Below are 21,745 nucleotides of genomic sequence, written 5' to 3' on the forward strand. Positions count from 1 at the left end.
TCAAAAATGCAATCAGGGGTTTTTGTAAATTTTTGCAGAAACTTATACGTGGACTTGAGGGTGTCCTGTTTAGATTTTAGAGGTCAAAGGTCACCTGGATTGGGGGGATTTTCTGCCATTCTTCTTGCAAATCTTCTCAAGCTCAGTCAGGTTAGCTTGAGACTGTCGGTGGACAGCCATTTTCAGGTGTCTCCAGAGATGTTGTGGAAAGTTACTAATTACTTTTACTTAAATTAAGTAGTTTTTAGGGGTACTTGTACTATTTTGAGTACATTTTGAAAGCACTACTTTAACTTCTACTTAAAGGTCACATATTCTACAAAATACTCTTTTTCAGGCTTTTCTAACAAAAATATGTGCTCCTTGTTTCAGATTTCCCCTCATGATGTCATGTGGGGAGTTACTGTCGCCCCCAGGTTCCCCCCTTGGAAGAAAGTTCCAACCTCCTCTCCTGATCCTCCTCTCAGCTGCCAGCTGAGAGGAGGATCAGGAGAACCACACCCATTAAGCCATATCCATTTCCTGAGAGGGGCGGAGTCAGATAGCTTATTAACATTTAAAGCCACAGACACAGAAACAGCTCGTTCTGAGCAGGGCTGAAACAGAGTCTTGAGATGTGCAAAACTCCAAACTTCACAGGCATGTTTTGGGACCTCTGAGACCAATGTAAACTTGTCTTAAAGGAGTAAGATATGTGACCTTTAAGTAAGTTTAATCAGAGTAACTGTACTTTTACTTGAGTACCATACTATTGTACTTTTTCCACCTCTGTTGGCTGCCCTGTGTTTCAAATATGGGGTATGTGTCGGCAGAGTAACCCATCATGCCCTTGAGCAGTGTTTAGATGTGTTTTTTATGTGTTTACTTGCGTTAAGATATTACCTGTTGTACAGTGATCCCTGCTGGGGTTGCATTGGTCATTTTTCAAGTGGATTGTTGTCGGTTTTGTTGTTAGACACATTTGCACCATGAGTAAAGTTGTCTGCTGAGTTAGAGTTTCCACCTGTGACTTAGGCACAGTGTGTATTCTTCATTAATATGCCTTACCAAGAGTTACTCCAGCTCTGTCAAACTGTAATACAAGTGTAGTCTAACTTTATGTAGTGTGATCAATATAGACCCTTTTAAAGTGATAAATTTAACTCTACATGTGTCAAATGAAAACTGTCAGTTTTTCAGTGTTTTTGACTTTTAAATAGAGGTGCGTCTTTACCTGAACAACCTGGTTGATCTTTCTCTTGTTTTTCTTGCCAACAAGAGGAGATTAAATTTTACCAGTGTTAGATCAGTAGAAGTCATTTGCTCTGAAATAAAAAAAAACTCTGTATCTGTAGTTTATTGTTGCAGTAGTTTGGTTAACACAGAGGCCATAATTACACCCCTGCTAAAGATTAGGCCAACTGACACCCTGTAAGTATAGTGCATGCTGTCATTCATTACATTATGCATTACCCACAAGTCCTTTCTCTCAGGCAGCAATACAATGGTGTTGGCTCTAATTACAGTCCATCCGCACACCCAGAATAGAAACACAGTAACAGAGAGATCCAGAGTCCGTATAGAATCTGTCTCATCGTCTGCTTCTCCCACCTCTATATGTCAGTCTGTGTCCATATAGTAGTGTCTAATGTCTTTGTGTCATTTTAGGCAGGTAATGCAAATAAAAGATGTTTTCAGTGTTTTGTAATGACTTATATAATAGACACTACATTTGCTCTATTGTATTTTTGATATTCTTGAATAGAGCTTTTAAATTAGAACAGTTTCAGACCCTTAGAGGTCCCTCTTTCTCAGTTCAACATGGCTGAATTCTCTGTTCCAAGGCAGTAATCACCAGGTTTATCGTCTCAGCCAATGGGGTGTCAGCTTGTGTAATGTGAGACGATTCCAGTGTAGACTAGAGGCACCAATGGGAGTGACTCATAAGCGATAATTAGTACTGTCTAATGTATGTACTGATGTTTTTATAAGTGATAATACATTCTTTTGATAAAGGTAAATGTGATAAAGAAATTCTGATGTTTCTCCCTCTCCTTTTTCACCAGGCTGAGTCCAGAGATCTTCCTGAAGAGGCCTGTCGTAGAGGGGAACAGGTGGAGACTGGACTGTACCCTTAAACGGAAAGCAGTAAGTAGGACCACAATGACTGCGTAACCAGCTAAAATAGGAACTTATTGAGCACTAGAGCATTAAAACAGAATTTAAAAAAGAATTAAAATCTGATCAAATCCACTAAAGTATTAAGCAGTTACATTCCTGACAATTAACAAGATGTTCCAAACTTCACTTTGGCATTGAATAATCTATTAACTACTGTACGCCTTTTGTTGCCCCGTCCCTACTTTTTTGAAATGTATTGCTGCCATCAAATTCAAGTGAGCTAATATTTTTCATTATAAAGGTAAAATGTCTCAGTTTCAACATCTGATATGTCTTTTGATGTTCTTTTGTGAATAAAATAAGTGTTTATGAGGATATAATTCTGTATTTTATATTTAAACCAAACAAATGTGTGACCAGATGGAGAGAAATGTTGTCTTTTTCATCTTTTCTATTCTGCTTCTCTACAGCAACAGGGAGTCCGTATCTTTGTGATGCTGTATAAAGAAGTGGAGCTCGCCCTTGGTATCAACTCTGGCTACAGCAAGAGGACCCTCATGCACCTTCACCCAAACATCAAGGTAACTGAAGCACTATGGGTAATGAGAATCTTTACAGAATATAGTGTATGTTGATATATGTTTACTGTATCTCATACCTTTTTTGTTCAGGTGATGCGACACCCAGACCATGTCTCCTCCTCTGTCTACCTTTGGGCACATCACGAAAAGATTGTCGTCATCGACCAATCAGTGGCCTTCGTGGGCGGGATCGATTTGGCATACGGTCGCTGGGACGACAGAGAGCACAGGCTGACGGATGTCGGAAGCGTGACGCGCTCTGTTGCCCTGGAACAGGTTGGACACACAAACACGAACACGACTAATTAAAAACAACGGTTTGGAGTTATTGGCAATAAACATGTTTCCAACCTCCTGACAAATGGTTCAAATAAAAGAGAAGTGAATGGAGAAAACAGGCTCATTTGAAGTCGCACAGTCAGGGGTGAGGGCGGGTGAAGAAGAGGAGGAACTGCATGTACCCTCAGCCTGTGAGTGGACATTATATTGTACTTTCACAGTGCCAGCTATTCAGAAGGTCTTCTCATGAAACCACACAGTTCAAGAACACTTTCACTGTTATACCCAAGCACACAAATACATATTAGAACATTTACATCACAGTGGATATTCATTTACTTTATACTGTAGTAGCATGGACACTTTCATCAAGCCCTCAGCTTTCCTGTATAAGGAGGTAGAATTCAAACCTGTAAGGAGCTTTAAATGTGATGCCAAATTGTTCTCTTAAGGGGGGAATGACATGCAGGAAACAAGTCACAAGTCGGACATGAACCAGGGCCATCAGCTTGAAGGATTACAGCGTCCACACTTGACCCAACAGATAGGTTTCCAATGTACATTTTTGCTACATTTTTAAGAGGGACAGTATTGGATCTTTTAGCAGACTCAGATATCAATGCTGGTATTTCTCTATGTAGTTCAGACCTAAAACTAAACTCCTTAGAGCCGACTTTAAAGTAGTACTGTACTGATATTATATTCAATTACATGTACTTTAATATGGAGTTGGCCTCCTTTTGCAGCTATGACAGCCTCCACTTTTCTTAGAAGGCTCTCCACAAGATTTTTGAGTGTTTATGTGGAAATTTGTGCCCATCCATTCTGGCACTGCTGTTGGATGAGAAGGCCTGGCTTGCAGTCTCCATTCCAATTGAGGTCAGGGCTCTGTATGGGCCAGTTGAACTCTTCCACACCAAACTCATCAAACCATGTTTTTATAGACCTTCTTTGTGCACTGGGGCACAGTCATGTTAGACCTTACCCAAACTGTTGCCACAAAGTTGGAAGCATAGCATTGTCACAAATGTCTTGGCATGCTGAAGCATTAAGGTTGGCCTTTACAGGAGATAAGGGGCCTACCCCAAACCCTGGAAAACAATACCATACCATTATCCGTCCTCTCAGTCACTCAGGTAATGTACTCCCAGCATCCACCAAACCAAGATTTGCCTATTAGACCACCAAACAGAGAAGCATGATTCGTCTGTCCACAGGACACTTTGCCACAGCTCCACAGTCCAGTGTCTGTGTGCTATACCACTCCATCTGAACCCTGGCATTGGACTTGGTGACGTGAGACTTACATGCAGCTGCTTGACTATAGAAAGCCATTCATGAAGCACCTGCTACACAGTTTTGGTCTCTACATTAATGCCAGTGGAAGTACAGAACTCAACAGAGTTTTGAGGACTTTTACGCACCATTTATGTACCATCATGGACCCTGCGCTGTGATTTTACCCGGCCTTTGGCTTTGCGGCTAAGTTTCTGTTGTTCCTAAATGCTTCCACTTTATGATAATATCACTTTTAGTTGACTGTGGAATATCCAGCAGGGAGAAAATTCACAAACCATCTTATAGCAAAGGTGGCATCCATCACCGTCCCACACTTGAGCTCTTCAGAAAAAAAATGCATTAAGGAGGCACTTGTGGGTATTTTACTGTGTTTTTGATCCAAATACTAATTAGTTCCAACAAATCAAAATTGACTCTGATTCTGACATTGTTTTATAAATTAGCATGAATGCACAAAAGCATAAACACTCTCCATAACATAAACTGTGTTTAAATGTCCTTTTACCCTCTGTACTGCTTATATATATCTTCTTGACATTAATAATGATAGATTATGTATTAGAATCCAATGTAAAAGCATAGCCACAGCCTACAAATCTACTATAAGCCAAGCTAAGATTTATTGTCCTTGGTTTGTCAAACTGTGTTGAATTCTGCTGGTTGTAGATCATAAACTAATAAAAGACCACATCCTCTGTTGTTAAATGTTTCCAGGCTGGCTCCACCACCGCTCCATCCACTAAGGGTGTTTCCTTCGTTGACGGGATCTCCGACGGTGTTCCAAAGAGTAATGGACGAGAAACACCGCCCAGTGAACCAGTGGAACTGCCAAAACTGAAGGGGATTGGACGCAACAGAAGGGCTCGCTTCAGTCTGTACAGACACCTGCACAAACACACTCTGCAGCATGCCGACAGTGTCAGCAGCGTGGACAGCACGGGTGTGTTCATACATAACGAAAGACACTAAGAATATGAGAATGACTTTGAAGCACCTAGCGTATAAGTGGACTTTAAAAGAGCTATATACAGAAGTAGTACATGAAAGTGTGTAAAAACAGCTGCATGCATGTGTTTGTATGGTGTGTATTTGTAGGGAGTGGTTCAGTGCGAAGCCTAAAGACCGGTGTTGGAGAGCTGCAGGGCAACACTCGCTTCTGGCATGGAAAAGATTACTGCAACTTTGTATACAAGGACTGGATCCAGCTGGAGAAACCTTTCGATGGTCAGTTACACAAACATACACTAACACAAGTTTTCTTCACTAAGGCAGAATTTTAGAGCATTACTAAGCTTGTGTACATGTCGGAGACTCTCCATACAAGCCTAACCCTAAGAGCTGATTTTGTTAAAAAACAATCTGCTTTTGCTAAATTTGAAATGAGACCTTTGCCCTCAATAGGTTGTTCCCATCTTCTGATCTCTAGTCTGAAATGTGACCCCATGATGCTCGTACTTGACTGCATTGCTCTTGCATTTTTCAGCTTAGCGGTGCTGGTGTGTGCAGTCTGTAAACATTTTGACAAGAAGAATTTATTGACTTGCTTATTTTCCGTGAATAGGTTGAGATGTCAAAGTATGACCCCAGTTTCAAAAAAGTTGGGCACTTTGTAAAATGTAAAAAAAAGAAAAACGGAATGCAGTGATTTGCAACTATCATTAATCCACCTTTTATTCACAATAGAACACAAACAATGCAAAAGATGTTGACACTGAGACATTTTACTGTTTCATGAAAAATATTAGCTCCTTTTGAATTTTATGGCATCACTAAAAAGTAGGGACGGGGCACAAAAGGCTGGAAAAGTAAGTGGTAGTAATGAGAAACAGCTGGAGGAGCAATTTGCAACTAATTAAGTTAGTTGGAAACAGGTCAGCAACATGACTGAGTATAAGAGAAGCATTTAAGATGGGCAGAGTCTCTCAGAAGGAAAGATGGGTAGAGGTTTACCAGTCTGTGAAAAACTGTCTAAATATTGTGGAACACTTTCAATGTAAAATTGCAAAGACTTTGAATTTCCCAACGTCTACAGAACATAATGTCATCAGAAGATTCAGAGACTCTGGAGAAATCTCTGTGCACAGAGACAAGGCTGAAATGCAGTATTAGATGCTTGTCATCTTCAGGTCTTCAGGTCTCACCTCATTAAAAATAGGCATGATTCTGTACTGGAAATTACTGCATGGGCTCAGGAACACTCCCAGAAATCATTGTCTGCCATCCAAAAATGCAAGTTAAAGCTGTATTGTGCAGAGAAGAAGCCATATGGGAACATAATCCAGAAACGCAGCCGTCTTCTTTGGACCAAAACTAATTTAAAATGACTGAGGCAAAATGGAAAACTGTTCTGTTGCCAGATTAATGAAAATTTGAGATTCTTTTTGTAAACCACAGACTGCATGTCTTCTGGACTAAAGAGGACAGTCCCCATCCAAGCTTGTTATCAGTGCAAGTTCAAAAGCCTGCATATATATATCTGATGGTATGGGGTTGCATTAGTGCCTATGGCGTGGGCAGCCTACACACCTGAAAAAGAACTATCAATGCTGAAAAGTAGATAGAGGTTTTAAGAGCAACGTATGCTCCCATCCAGACAACGTCTCTTCCAGGGACGGTATTGCATATTTCAGCAAGACAATGCCAAACCACATACCGGATCCATCACAACAGCATGGCTTCACAGTCGAAGAATCTGGGGGCTGAACTGGCCAGACTGTTGTTAGATGTAGCTTTGTACAGTTTGCTCTTAATTTGTGTCTGAATGTGGAGATGATCCATCATCTCCTCTTCAACTGCAAAAAGGGTGGTTCTCATCCTGACCAGGGGGTATCCAGGGATAGCAAGGGGCCAACCAGGGCCACCCTAATATTCTTAACAATGATTGGCTACCTGCCTTGATAGCCAGTTAATGTAACACTGTGATGTAGGCAGTTTTTTCTTTAAGCATATTTAGTAACTCACTAAAGGTGAAGTAAATCAAAGTGGCTCAGTCATCCTTATATGTTTCAGTATGTGGCCCTCAGGGAAAAAGTGTGGTTAGTGTGATGGAAATAAACAGTCCTCTGGAAAAAAATATTGCCCTATTAAAAACAGTGTTTCTGTCCTTCCCTTTGCCTTTGTATTTTCTCCTACTGTGTTCTGCCTCAATCTTTTGCTCCCTTACTGAAAACTTTACCTTCTCTGCTTTGTGCAGACTTTATTGACAGGTACACAACTCCCAGAATGCCTTGGCACGACATCGCTTCGGTGGTTCATGGCAGAGCTGCTCGGGATGTGGCCAGGCACTTTATTCAGCGCTGGAACTTCACAAAGGTACTGTGTGCACACAATCATACACTGTGAACACTGACACCACAGGATAGAACCAAGGATTTAGACTTTAAGATGAGCTTGTTTACCCAGGATTTTGCAAACAGAAGCATTTGTTTGCAGATTGAACTACCTTTTTAGAATAATAGCAAGTAGGAGCCGTAGTCGATTTAACTTTCATGCAAAACATCATAAAATGTGTGTCTGGATTAGTGAAAAAAACCCATTTATACTCACACTCAGGCTTTCCATAGCATCATTTCTTTCCTCCACTTTCTCTCACTCTTTTCCCTTTCTCCTCTGACTCTATTTTCCAATACTTACTCCAGATCATGAAGCCGAAGTATCGCTCCCTGTCTTATCCATTCCTTCTGCCTAAATCTCACTCCAGTGCCAACGAGCTCAGATACCAGGTGCCTGACTGTGTCAATGCCAAAGTCCAGGTAAGAAAAAAGGCACACACCAAGGCTATTTTTACCAAACTGACCCGAGAAAAGTACACATGTTGTGGGTGGTGTGGTATTTTATTTCTTAATAATTATACAAAAAAGAGTGCGTTTAAAGCCAACCATTCACCCAAACTAAAAGAACCACTGGAAGAAAATTACAGAGAATACACACGAGCACACGCGGTACAAACTCCCACTTTCCCATATGACTTTCTACCAGCAGGCTTGCAAGCTTTGCTGGACAAAGATAAAAGAGAGTGAGCGTTCAAAAACTCTCTATGGGCCAGAAAGTTATGTAACTGCGAAGGTTTGCACTCACGATTGACACTGTAGGGCTTCTAGCCTCGAGGAATGTACCTTAGAGTGAGATACTTGACTAAAATAAGCAGAGTGTATAGGTCTTTATCATGTTTTTATGTATTTTATTTTTTTGTTAGTGTGTAAAATAAAAATGAGGTTTTGATGCACACAGAAATCTTTTTCACACCATAAACATATACAAAGGAAATATAAAGACACTGTGAAACTGACAAACAACACAGAAAGAGTTCAGCACACCTATTTATGTCGTGCATAGAGAACTTCCTGTTTGCACTTATTTGAATTAAGAATGAACTAAGAATAAAAACAGCCCACAATTAGGATTACAAATATCATTATTGGCTAGTGGGAGTTGGTGGTAACTGCACCAGGTTGTTTACGTACAATGCACCATTCACAATCAGAAGCAGTAACAGCTTCACACAGTAACGGGGATAAAATTATTGTTTGTTGGAAGTTGGTGGTAACTGCGCCATGTTATTCAGTAGGAATGCAGCTATTTCTTCTGCTGTTTGTGAATAAGACAAACTGTTGAAAGTTGGTGGTAACTGCACCACGGTGTTACATAGGGATGTTAAATGCCCAAACAGAGGCACTAATAGCTATTAACAGTTGGGGTTAAAAATTACTGGCTGTTGGTTGTAACTGCACCATAGTACTAGATATAGATGTCTTATTCATGAACAGCCCCACTAAGCTACAAGACATTAATGTTTGTGAAATTCTGTCTGCATGTAGTTGCTGGTAACTTACACAGTGAGCTGGGAGTTGGTGGTAACTGCGCCACAATATTACAGAGGGATGTGTAATGCCAAAACACAGTAGCTACATGCAGTTAGGGTGACAATGTTACTATCCACTAGAAATTGGTGAAAACTGCACCACAGTTTAACATATTCCCAAACAAAGTCACAAACAGTAAGGGTGCAGAAATTTCTGGGAGTTGGTGGTAACTGCGCCACAGTATTACAGAAGGATGTCTTATTAACAAACAGAGGTGCTTACAACTATAAAATGTTATGTGTATAAAACTTCTCTGTCATTAGTTGGTGGTAACTTACACAGTAAGCTGGACAAAATTACTGTGTGCTGGGAGTCGGTGGTAACTGCGCCAAAGTATTTAAGAAGGATTTCTTTCACAAATGTGTCCAATGCCTACATTAGCAGGGCTTGGTAGCTACCAGGCTAAATTCCAGACTTTGGCCCTAATAAACTGAGCTAATTCTATTGACAGTTAAGATGAAAAGTGACTGTCGTCTGAGAGTTGGTGGTAACTGCGCCCTTCTATTTGGTGGGGATGCCCAGTTCACAAAGAGGACCTGCAGCTATAAATATAGGCTGATAAAATTACAGTCTACTGCAAGTTGGTGGTAACTGCGCCACATCTACAACTGTGATATAAGAATATAAATATAATATTTTGTATTTACCTCTTTTTCCCTTACATTTCCTTATACATCTGCACAATCAGAATAACCTCTCTGTTTATTTGGTGTCTCTGTGTTTACAAGGTGTTGCGGTCAGCAGCGGATTGGTCTGCTGGTATCAAATACCACGAGGAGTCCATCCACAATGCCTACATCCAGGTCATCGCTAAAAGCAAACATTACATCTACATAGAGGTAAACAAGCAATGAGACATTAGTACAAACACTTCAGCTAAAGAAATAGCTCCAGTTAGATTCAACATGAGTAATATTGTCCGTAGTTGCTCATTGTCATGCCCTGTGCATTCTTACTGCCTTGTTCTCATGGGGTTTATGTCCTGCCTTTCTCTCCTATCAGAATCAGTTCTTCATCAGCTGTGCCGACAGTCGAACAGTGTACAACAAGATTGGAGACGCCATCATCGAAAGGATCATCAGAGCATACAAGTACTTCCCTTTATTCAAAGTGTGTTTGTTTAAGTCTAGCATAAACATGAAGTGCCTTTTATGTGTCTTTATATGTAAACAGGATTATTTGTCTGCAGTCACTGGTAGTCTTTGTCTCCATGTCACTGACATGTGTTTGCTCTTAGGGAGGGAAAGAAGTACCGTGTGTATGTGGTCACCCCGCTGCTTCCTGGATTTGAGGGGGACATCACGACAGGAGGAGGGAACGCCATCCAGGCAGTCATGCACTTCAACTACAGGTAAACCACAGGATAATCAAATAAGCCTGTGTTAATACTGAGAGAGGAACAGAGAAAGGAATTGAAAAGGCAGTTCTGCGCTGTTAAAATATGCATTGTATGTCTAGCTGTACAATATTTATAGACTTTCTGAGTTTTCATTTCCCTCCACCTCAGGACAATGATCAGAGGAGAATACTCCATCATCTCACAGCTGAAAAAAGAAAGTAGGTGCAAAGAAAACTTTATTAAATCTGTAATATTAATACTGGCATTAGAAAATGTTCTCATTTCCCACCCTTCTGCTCTATTTTTGTGTTGTTTCCTCCTCTTAGTGGACGACCACTGGATGAACTACATCTCCTTCGCCGGTCTGCGGACTCACGCTGAGCTGGAGGGGCGTCTCGTCACCGAGCTCATCTACGTCCACAGCAAGATGCTCATCGCTGACGACAACACGGTCATCATCGGTCCGTCTCTCATCTGCTCTCTCACGTTATGTCCCTTTTCTTTTTTTCTCAGGTTGCTTTCACCAGCTACTATTTTAGCATCCTTTCCCTGACACCATTGAAAATGTGCTAAATCTCAAAACCTGGCATTATTTCTCAATTGCTCACCATGTGTGCAGCTAAAAAAACTGTGCATATTAATACTTTTAAATGTGGTATAGATCTGCTGTGCCCTCTGCTGGTGTAAGAGGTGAAGCTCCGTGTCTTATAAAGCTGTACAGAACAAATCAGTGCCTGCAAATACTGAATACAAAGCTTTCATATTTTTATGTATATGAGTTATTTTTACCTTAAATTATTATAAAATTATTTATAAATTAAACCATCAAACTGTTGGCATTTTTAAGCATTTTTTTAAAAGAGATAACACCCATAACAAGTCTTACAGTTACAGTAATTTAGTTCCCATCCTCTGTTTTATGTGTTTATTTGCAGGCTCTGCAAACATCAATGACAGAAGTATGCTGGGTAAACGCGACAGTGAGGTGGCAGTGATTGTGGAGGACTCTGAAAAGGTTCCTGCTGTGATGGATGGACAGGAGTATGAAGCTGGGCCCTACGCACTCCAGCTTCGCCTTGAATGCTTCAGGTGCGTGTTTCAAAGTAGTACCACTTCCACTATGCATCGTGATGCAGACATGGACGATTCCACTCAGTCGATGCAGATGGATCCTGCTTGTGTATTTTCCCTCTGCAGTTCCCTTCAAACACGGCTGCTTTCAATGGATTTCAGCGATAGTCTGTTCTAAATGATGCACCTTTCTTCTGTCTTATCTGGAGCATTAGTCGCATGTGACGCTACTCAACCAATCATCTCCTTCGATAAGACAAGGCTGATGTTAGAGCACTGAAATGTTCACATCTGCAGAGTGCGTCTGCTGGCAGAAACATGGAGATATGGAGTAAGTTAGGGAGAATTGGAAAAGAAGACTGTGAAAAATGACGTTTTAATCGAGGACGAATGGAGTCGGATATGTTTGTTTTGTTCACTGACAGTTTAAACCCAGCATGTCTGGTATGTTTTAGTTTCTCTGCAATTGTTATATGTGGTATTGTCATACATACCTACAAACAGGGTGGGAAATTAACACCCTTTACCAGCCAAATGTGGGTATTTTTGAGCAGTTTCTGGTGAATTTGCTCAACCTACTAGCCACTAGGGGCATGTAAACTTCTTGATTTTGTGACAGTAAACATTGTAAAATGAATCCTGGTTTTTACTTGTTTCAACCAACTTAATGACCAGAACCGAGCAGACCTAATCACTAATTGGCCGAAGGACCCTGCCTCCTCCTCCTTCCTGTGTCAGAGTTGCTGTCAGATGTTTGCAGTTGGCTGCATACTGGAGCAGTTTGATCAAGTATCAGAAGAGTATAGTGCTGCAACTGGTCTGACTGCTAAAGGTCTTAAGTCCAAGATAGTTAAAGAATGTCTGAATTCCTGAGTGAGACTGCAAGAATCATGCACAGAATGTTCAATTCTCTGAAGTCTGACACTCACAATGCAGGAACACACCGCATTAATTTACATTGCCCAAGTATGTCACACAGAAAATATTTGCACTGATGAGAGTAGGACAAACTGGTTATAAACATGTTTCAAATGACAGACATTATGGATCAGTCTGGACCAACTCCCACTTAAAATTCTCTCTTTTTGATGATAAGCGTGAGTTATTGTTTGTTTATTGATAGGGGAAAGGGAGAATGGGAAAGAGCATTGTGCTTCGTTGTCAGTCTACAGTTTGATTTTTTTTTTAAACAATGTAAAGTCAATCAGACTGTGCAGAGATCAGACTGTGGATGAGATTGATGAGGACTCAAAACCCAGTGTCCTCAGCTCTAGACGTGCCCTCAAACAGGTAGCTCGGTTGTGGTGGAAAAGCTAACCCCCTGCTGCGCTGGGCTGCCATGCCAAGTCAAATCAAGTTGAGCTGAGCCACTCAATGTAATGGAAAAGCCCCATTATAGGATACTTAATGCTGTAATTCTTGATTTTCATTATTCTTACTATACTCATCTCATTGTTAAAATAAAGTGGCTGGTAGATTTTTTAATACATCAGTCAAAGTGGCAGGGAGGCGGAAAAGTTCATTTCCATCACTGCTACGAGACAAAACACACATCTGTCGAGTGAACGCACAATGACACAGAAAGAGTCCTATATGATCAATTTACCACAATCCTGACTCAATGAAACACTGCCTGAGAAACTTCCAACAACGTCCTCTTAAATTTGAAAACAAAAATGGTGGATTGCTCCCTCCAGGTGGGGAGTGAGTCTCTGCTTCAGGTGGGGGACTTCAAGTATCTCTTGGTCTTGTTCACGAGTGAAGGTAAAAGGGAGTGTGAGATTTAAACAAATAGAAGCAACTTAAACATGCATGGTTGGTACATTTGCACGGTCTCCCTCAAATACTCCCATGATATTCATTTCACATACAGACGTAGTTATGACAGGGCTAAATGTTTTGGACATTCCCTTCATCTGACAGAAACTTTCTACGTCAACCTTTCATTTTAAGCTCTGGTCTTTCTAATCTCTCTGAACAGGACTATCCTCGGAGGTCACACAGACTCCAGCATCGACCTTGCTGACCCTATTAGCGATCGCTTCTACAAAGAGGTGTGGATGACCACAGCTGGCCGCAACGCTACCATCTATGAGAAGGTATTATATTTATTGTATCTTTCTTTATGCAATTTAACATAGTTTCAACACAGAACATGAAACAGATGCTATAAACCAGAATGATAATCTACAAATGAGTATCAGTTGTTCATTTTTTATCAGCATTTGGTTTATTTTGTTAAAGATTTTAAAGCTAGGGTTAATTTATTTGATTTGATTTCCAGAGGCTTGATTGGGGAAGCTGACTGTCCAAATAAACATTAGATCTATGATTCATGGTTGGCATGGTGGATTGTGAGTGATTTTCATCCATGTATAGAATCTGAGGACGCCTACATGTGCCAGTTTGGTTGAAAGATTTTTACAGATACTCTATTTCAAAAGAATATATATTTCAAGTTTGTCATTTCAGAGAGCAAATGCCAGTATTAAAGAGCTATAGAGTCAAAACCTGGGTTATGTTGTCATGACTTATTCTTCTATTCCAGAATTTCTAGTTGAAACAGTTAATCGGCTCAAGAAAAGTGTCTACTTTTACTTGCTAGGGGTTCTCTGAGGCTTCCAAACTCATGACAGAAAGAAAAAGTTGCAATGAAGGATTAACAAGAAATGGAACCTCACTGTTCTTCAAAAAAATGTATTGATTTAGCAGCCTCTTGTGGTGAAGATGCAAATTACAACCAGCTGAAAATACCTCACCTCACCTCCTCTGAAATGCACGTGCCACAGAAGGGGAAACTCTAGAAGTATTTAGTTTGTCTTGCTCCCTCGGGAGATAAGAAGAGATTCTTCGAAGATAATGAAACACAGCTAGTCTCTTGAACTGATGAAAACTTCTGTGAGAATGATGTAGTTGTTAGCTTCTATTTCTAGACTGAATACCCTGGACATTTCAATTCTTACCACATGTGAGGATTAAATTGGCCAGCTGGAGACATAAAACCAAAGGCAATGTTGTTATTTATGATCTATGCTCAGTATGGTGGCCATTTAGGGACATGTTAGACTAGTTTGGTCTGTAGGAATCTAATTTCTGCAAATGTCTGCCTGTTTCAGCTGAAACCAGGCCCACCTTTATCATCAGCATTACACGTCTGGGAACCATGGAGGCTTGTGAAAATATGCTTTGCCAACTGTTTGAAATAATCACCCCGAGTACTATCTACAAATGTAGCTAAAAGTAGAGCTGGAAATATGTTTATTAAAGAGTTTCCATTTCCTTTTTAATGCTTTACTTTGATTTGCTTGCTGTTAGTTTTACTCCAGCTGTAACTACACACACACCATCCAAAAAGTTCAACTTTTGTCTTGTTTGTTCACAGAATATTTTCCCAAAAGTCTTTGGGATCATCAGGATGTTTTAAGTCAAATGTGAGACGAGCCTTTGTGTTTCTTTTGGTCAGCAGTGGTTTTGGCCTTTAAAACTCTCCCATGGATGCCATTTTTGCCTGGTCTCCTTCTTATTATTGAATTATGAACACTGACCTTAACTTAGTCAAGTGATGCTTGCAGGTCTTTAGATGATGTCCTGGGTTCTTTTAGAGCTCCTGGATGAGTTGTCGATGCGCTTTTGGAGTCATTTCGGTAGGCCTGCCACTCCTGGGAAGGTTCACCACTGTTCCAAGTTTTCTCCATTTGTGGGTAATGGCTCTCACTGTCCTTAATCGAGTCAAGTAAGGCCTGCAGGTCTTTAGATGCCCTGGGTTCTTTTGTGACCTCCTGGATGAGTCATCCATGTGCTCTTGGAGTAATTCTGGTAGGCCGGCCCCTCCTGGGAAGGTTCACCACTGTTCCAAGTTTCCTCCATTTGTGGACAATTGCTCTCACTATGGTTTGCTGGAGTCCCACAGTCTTAGAAATGTCTTTGTAAGGCTTTCCACTTTGTTTCTCATCTGTTCTGGAATTTCTTTAGATGGTGTCATGATGTGTTGCCTTTTGAGATCTTTTAGCCTACTTAGCTTTGTCAAACAGGATCTATTTAAGGGATTTCTGGATTCAACGGGTCAGGCCTGGTCTGGATAGTGAAACTGAAGTCAACTTTCCAAAAAATATGTTGTTATTTACAGTTAATTCATGATTTACAGTAACAAGGGGATCTTTTTCAAATAGGGCCAGCTAGGTTTGGATGACTTGTTTTCCTAAATAGATGAAATCATCATTAAAAACTCCATTTGTGCAAAAATGTGCCAGAGATATGTGTAAGTGTCTTTTATTTGTGTTTTCCTGCAGGTCTTCCGTTGCCTCCCATCATCCCTGGTGAGGAACATGTCGGAGCTGGAGCAGTACCAATCCAAACCCGGTTTGGCCCAGACCGACCTGACCCGTGCTCAGGAGGAGCTGCGCAAAATCCGAGGCTTCCTGGTCCAGTTTCCTCTGGACTTTTTGTCCGAGCAGAACCTCATGCCCTCTGTCGGCACCAAGGAAGCAATGGTCCCGACTGAAATCTGGACGTAAAGTATGCACCAACACAGGAAGGCGCTGACATGTCTTGAGTTGTATCCGTATTGTGGATATCATCCCACTGGGAAACGTGGATTTGGCCTTAATCCAAAGATGGGTGGAAACGACTGCCGGGCATTGAGGAAGCTCTCAAACTTCTGCTTTTTTGGGGTTTGTGAAAGACAACAAGCACCACCTTTAAGGACAATATTTATGACTGTTGTGAGGAAAAAAGGCATTTGAATTCTGCATTTTGGGAATCAAACTCGGCTCTGGACACTTAAAACCTCTGACTCGTGGAAAAACTTCCAAGTCAGCCAGGATTTATTTCTAAGGGACCAGGGTGAGGCTGTTGTAAAATTTTTGACTGTGTTAAGCTGTAATCACAGAGATGGTGAAGCATGTGGTTTTCTGAGTTTATTTGTGTAATAAGGTGCAGTAGTGCTATGTTTGCTGTTTTTGAGTTGATGAGCTGCTTAAGAACAATTGGAAAACAAGCTTGCAGATGCATGGAGGATCTTTTCTGTAAGACAAATCAAAAAAGAGAGTGCACTCAAGCTTTTTACTGCACACTACACGAAGACATGAGACAATTTCACTGAAGACAAACAGTGCATGAAGTGCACTCAGATCCAGTTGACATGTTTTATAACATGCACCCTCAGAGACATTAGATGTCTTTTTATTAAGTTATTTTGACTGAAATTATTTTTGACATGAGGTTTGAAATGTCTAGAAATGACACAGGAACAACTCACAGTGCATTTATGAGGGTTTCCATCATGTAGTATTGACTGTGGGAGCATTAGTAAAGGTTAGAGTGGGTTAGACAATCAGCCCAGCATTTAAAGGTGTCATTCCAACTTAGCCCAACAGATGGTGTTAGCCTCTAACAGATCCTTTTTGTATGCAGGCATGAAGCAGAGCCTTTCAGATCCTCTGACCTCTACAGGTGCAGTTCTTAGAGGGAAAAGTCTCAAATAATGCCGAACAATGTTTTCTTGATGACATGTCAGAGTCCAAGCTTTTGCTTTAAGAGTCAGTTTAAATGTGCACTGCAAAAAATCCAATCTAAGAAAGTGTGTTTGTCTAATTTTCTAGTCAACAATACCTCATCACCTTTATTTAAGCCCAGATAATCATCTAATTTCAAAATATAAAACATAAAAATAAGACATCTATGCACTGATACCATGGTTGTTGAACCTTTACATTTGATAACTGTTTGTGAAATTACTTTGAAAGTTTGTTTTAATTTCATCAGCTGTTCCTCATTCCTCCTTTTGACAACATATCAGTACATAGTTCTTAATCTCCCGTACCTTTTTCATCCTTATTTATGTTAAAATATCAACAATCTGCAGACCAGGCTCCAACTTTGACTTCATACTACATAAAGTGAAGCAAATATCATGCTTTATAATAGGGCTGTGTAAGATAAATCAAGGTCCAAAATTGCACTAATATTTCATTAATCATGATTAATCGCATGCTTTACGTCCACCTCAGCAAACTTTGGTTAAGCATCTCCCTGAATCCACAGTAATGTAAAATAAGTCCACCACTGCTCCCTAATGTCTCATTTCACTTTAAAAACTGTCAGATCATGTCAGTGGACGAGTCAAAAGTCATCATAACTTTTTATTACGAAACACTGACTTTTGCACTGTTCATTTAATTCCTTGAAGATCAATAAAAAGTCCCCTTCATCCCCGGTTTTTTCATATTAAAATCTTTGGTCTCCCTATAAAAGCAGGTTTGTATGCAAACAGAAAGTCAATTACCCTCAGTTTAAGACAACATAAAAATCGATGACACAAAAACAATTTTGTCTGCAAAATAGTAGATTTTTTAAAAATGTGATAAAAGGTGCGATTAATCCTGATGAAGTACAGCAATCCTTAGTCGCGATTAAATATTGTAATCTGTTAAAAGCCCTGCTTTAAAATGATAGCGAGTACTGACACTGGTTATTGATATCTGTGCAACCCCAATTTATTGCTTGTAAAACGTCAAATTAAAGATGAAATAAGAAACTGTCAAAAGAAGTGACTTGTCTCATTATAAGGCACTCAAAAAGTTAAGCATCAAGCTGTTTCATCAATTAGAATTACTTAAAATAAGGTTTGCGGCAAACAGTTGATGACAATTACATGCTTTTTATTGAGATAATCCTAAATGAACACTGCTTTCATAATTTTGACGCAGGAACTAGACATGGACCAGTGCCAGTGATTAATACCTATGTAAGACTCTTGTGATTGTCCATGACCATTTGATCATTTCCAAAACAGATAATCTGATAATCTGAAGAATGATATCTGTTCAGACCACTTTGTTTGCTGATGTTTGCCAACAGGGCCAATATCGGCTGATATCAGGATGGGAAATTAGCACCCGCCCACCAGCCAAATGCAGGTACTTTTGAGCAGTGCTGGGTGAATTTGCTCAACCCATCAGCCACTGGGGCAGATGAATAAAAGTAGCCAAACCTAACAGACGAATTTTGTTACAGTGAAGTGCATTAATCTATGCTGGGATGTTTGACTCTGTGTCATATGAGAGTAGTTATCCACTGCAGCTGGGGTATCTGCTGAAGATATGTTGTTTTTCCCAAGTTCAAGGTAGTTAAACAGAGCCTTTGGTGAGACTGCAGAAATTGTGACGCTCATAATTTAGGAAAATGCATTTGAATTTATGGTGCCTCTGTGGGAAGCAAATGTTTACATGATCACATACAGGACAAATTGTTCAAATACACAGGTTTAAAATAAGCAATAGTTTGTCTGGACAGACATGTCCAAGACAGTCTGGCTGCAGCCTGGAGCTCTCAGACGCCCCCTCTTCCAGACCACTACTGTCAGACGCCACCTCTGTCAGGATGGAAATACATGCTAAAATTTTCAAAAAAAAAATTAAAATGAAATTAAACTTAATGGTTAGGATACCAAAAATAAAAAAATAAAAAAAACCTGACCTGCAAAACCATATTAAAGCTGACTAAATAGTCTGCTTACGGGGAAAAAATCTTGTCCTCCATGAAAACACTCTAACACGGCTGACATGGCTAATGCTAAAGCTAACAAAGAGTTAAAACTAACATAGCTTCATTGGCTTATGTTAATGCTAACTATGTGGCTTGTATAGCTATATAGCTTTTGTAGTAACACTAACTATGTAGCGTGTGTTGCTACATTGGCTTTTGTAGTAACACAATGTAGCTAGTGTAGCTATATTGGTTTATGTAGCAACACTAACTCTATGGCTAGTTAGCTACATTAGCTTATATAGTAACAGTAACTGTGTACCTAGTGTAGCTACACTGACTTATGTAGTAACACTAACAATGTAGCTAGTGTAGCTATGTTGGTTTTCGAGTAACAATAACTTCATATCTAGTGAAGCTATATTGGTTTATGTAGTAACACTGACTACATAGCTATTGTAGCTACCTTAGCTTCAGCTAGAGCTCATTTTAGAAGTAGTTAAGCTTAGCTTTAATCCCAGATCCTCCAACCTTTATTTCTGTTCTATTTATTAAATGTTTCTTAGTCTTAAATGTTTGCTATGTGGTTGTTTAATGAATGCAACTGCCAGCATTTGTTCATGAATAAAGTTGATTCTTCTTCTAAAGTAGCAATACATAGTACAGGATATTGACATCACTTTTGTTATGACATAGGCGCCCTCTCACCTAAAAGGTCTGCAAGAGGGGGTGTTTGAGAGCTGTGGTCTGCAGCCAGACCCCTCTTAATATGTTGACTACAAATTAGGCAAATACACTTGCTTATGTTGGAGCAGTGCACTGACTTCTGGTTTTCTGGCAGTTCCACTATTTTTCTTGATGGGTTCTTTTATGCGAGGTGTTAAGATTAATTTCTTTCTTGTACATAACAGCCAGTACATTAAAAATGTTAGCCTGGCTTTTTACATTGATTCTTTGATTTATGACCAGTTATGTTTGAATGAATGTATGCACTCTGTGTCACCTGATTTGACTTTTTTTAACCCCGCCCTTTAATACCTTTCCTTTAATTATGAAGCTAAAGAACCACTACTGTGGAATCATCACTTTATTGCAGTGATAAAGTTGTCAGAGCAAGAAATCTGTTAAGTTGTCAGACTGAAATTATGCAACATAAAGACCGGTGAGCTGCTAGAGGGAGAATCCTTTCAATCAATCAGCGAAACTCTTTATATTCCCAAGAAAGGTGTGAATCACTGCCTTTTATAGATATGTTGACACTATGTGCTTTTCATGTGATCTGATGAGGAGATATTGATTTGAAATGGGACCAGACGATGTATGGATGTTTGTTGAAGTGGTAATGGCTGAAAACACTTTGATTCGTGCCTCTGCAAAGACTGCAAAAGGTTTGGCATTTCAATTTTGATTATTTTTGACTATTTTTTTCTCTATTTTTTTTGTCTCTGCATTATTATTGTGGGCTTTAAATCAGTTAAAACTATTGAAATATATGTGTATATTTTTAATGTACAGTAAAGTTGTATGGAAAGTTTTGGATTCAAGGTGAAACCTTCACCAACAACCATCCTTGTTATTAGCTTATGTTCCCCTGGTCCTCAGTTTAACTCTATATGTACGATATCATCTTTATACAGATTAAAATGTTTTTAAAATCAGTCTCTTCTTTAACAGAATCTATGTCATTATTTCAATGGCTTCAAATTCAACAGTATCTTTGGATAGTTTGAACCAAAAACATGTTACAAGCTCTAGTCAGTATGTTAATGTGCTGTTAGAAAGAGTTGAATTATTGTGTTAGTCTGACTAAAACTGGATATTTAAATTGTTGTATTTCTGCATGTATGTTGGTCAGATGTAAGTGGTACTAAATCACATTTCCTGACGTTGGATTAGCACACCTCAGTGCAGTCAGAGATTGATTTTTCTCTTGCATGTATTCACCTCAGTCGGACCAGACGTTCTGCACTAGACTTTGACCTGGAACTTGGCTAAAGCACTGATCATCAACTGCCAGCCCTGGGGGCCACATCAGGCCCCCTACAGCTTCCCATCCAGCCCCCAGAATTTATTTCAGTCAGGACCACTTTGTCGAAAAACACACAAGATTTGTGGTAATAAATACTTTTTCTATCAGCAGTTATTGATTAGCATTTATATTTAGCAGTATGGCTGTTCTGGGATCCCCCTGTCCTTCCACAAGCCTACTTGGATAGCATCAAGCAGGAACAGCACACATTCCTGTTCTTCCTAGGCTGATAAGGAAAGCCTGAGACAGGGAGAGACATAGTCAAAAAACCCAGAGCAGACATCTGGGACCAAATAGAACATTAAAAGAATTATAGGTACTTAGAACAAAAAAAAATCTATTTTACTGCATCTGAAATCTCCCCACAACATATGTAAATGAAAAAACCTGGCCCTTGTACAAATGTAGTCAATGACCTTTGACTTAAAGGCACAGTGTTCATTTCATTCGTACCAGAGTAGAGCTCAGAGTGTGCACAATGTACTCACAGCTGTAAAGTTTGTCTTCTATTTGAAGACTTTGATTTTAAACTTGATGATTACGGCTTACAGCGCAAACAAACCAAAACTCCAGCATCTCAACATATTAGAATATCACAGAACATCAGTCCAAACAAGGGTCTGTGATACAGAAATGTTGACCTTCTGGAAAATTCTGCTCACTTATGCACTCAGTAACTGATCTGAGCTTCTTTGCACAA

General features: G+C 39.8%; 1 protein-coding gene across 3 annotated transcripts in view; it reads left to right on the forward strand.

Moving 5' to 3' along the window:
• Window positions 1-20,674, forward strand: part of pld1a (phospholipase D1a) — a 63,912-nt gene extending 43,238 nt beyond the window's left edge. For all 3 annotated transcript variants that reach the window (XM_041812409.1, XM_041812408.1, XM_041812410.1), the window contains 15 exons: window positions 2,046-2,127; window positions 2,571-2,681; window positions 2,772-2,957; window positions 4,974-5,199; window positions 5,355-5,483; window positions 7,453-7,571; window positions 7,898-8,011; window positions 9,850-9,960; window positions 10,124-10,212; window positions 10,359-10,472; window positions 10,629-10,678; window positions 10,787-10,921; window positions 11,396-11,549; window positions 13,513-13,630; window positions 15,821-20,674. In XM_041812409.1, the coding sequence (XP_041668343.1) occupies window positions 2,046-2,127; window positions 2,571-2,681; window positions 2,772-2,957; window positions 4,974-5,199; window positions 5,355-5,483; window positions 7,453-7,571; window positions 7,898-8,011; window positions 9,850-9,960; window positions 10,124-10,212; window positions 10,359-10,472; window positions 10,629-10,678; window positions 10,787-10,921; window positions 11,396-11,549; window positions 13,513-13,630; window positions 15,821-16,045 (1,963 nt within the window). In that variant the 3' untranslated portion in view covers window positions 16,046-20,674. The remainder of the gene's footprint in view (window positions 1-2,045; window positions 2,128-2,570; window positions 2,682-2,771; window positions 2,958-4,973; window positions 5,200-5,354; window positions 5,484-7,452; window positions 7,572-7,897; window positions 8,012-9,849; window positions 9,961-10,123; window positions 10,213-10,358; window positions 10,473-10,628; window positions 10,679-10,786; window positions 10,922-11,395; window positions 11,550-13,512; window positions 13,631-15,820) is intronic.
• The last annotated feature ends 1,071 nt before the right edge of the window (window positions 20,675-21,745 follow it).

Source organism: Cheilinus undulatus, linkage group 18, assembly GCF_018320785.1.
Source record: "Cheilinus undulatus linkage group 18, ASM1832078v1, whole genome shotgun sequence".
Lineage (NCBI taxonomy): Eukaryota > Metazoa > Chordata > Actinopteri > Labriformes > Labridae > Cheilinus > Cheilinus undulatus.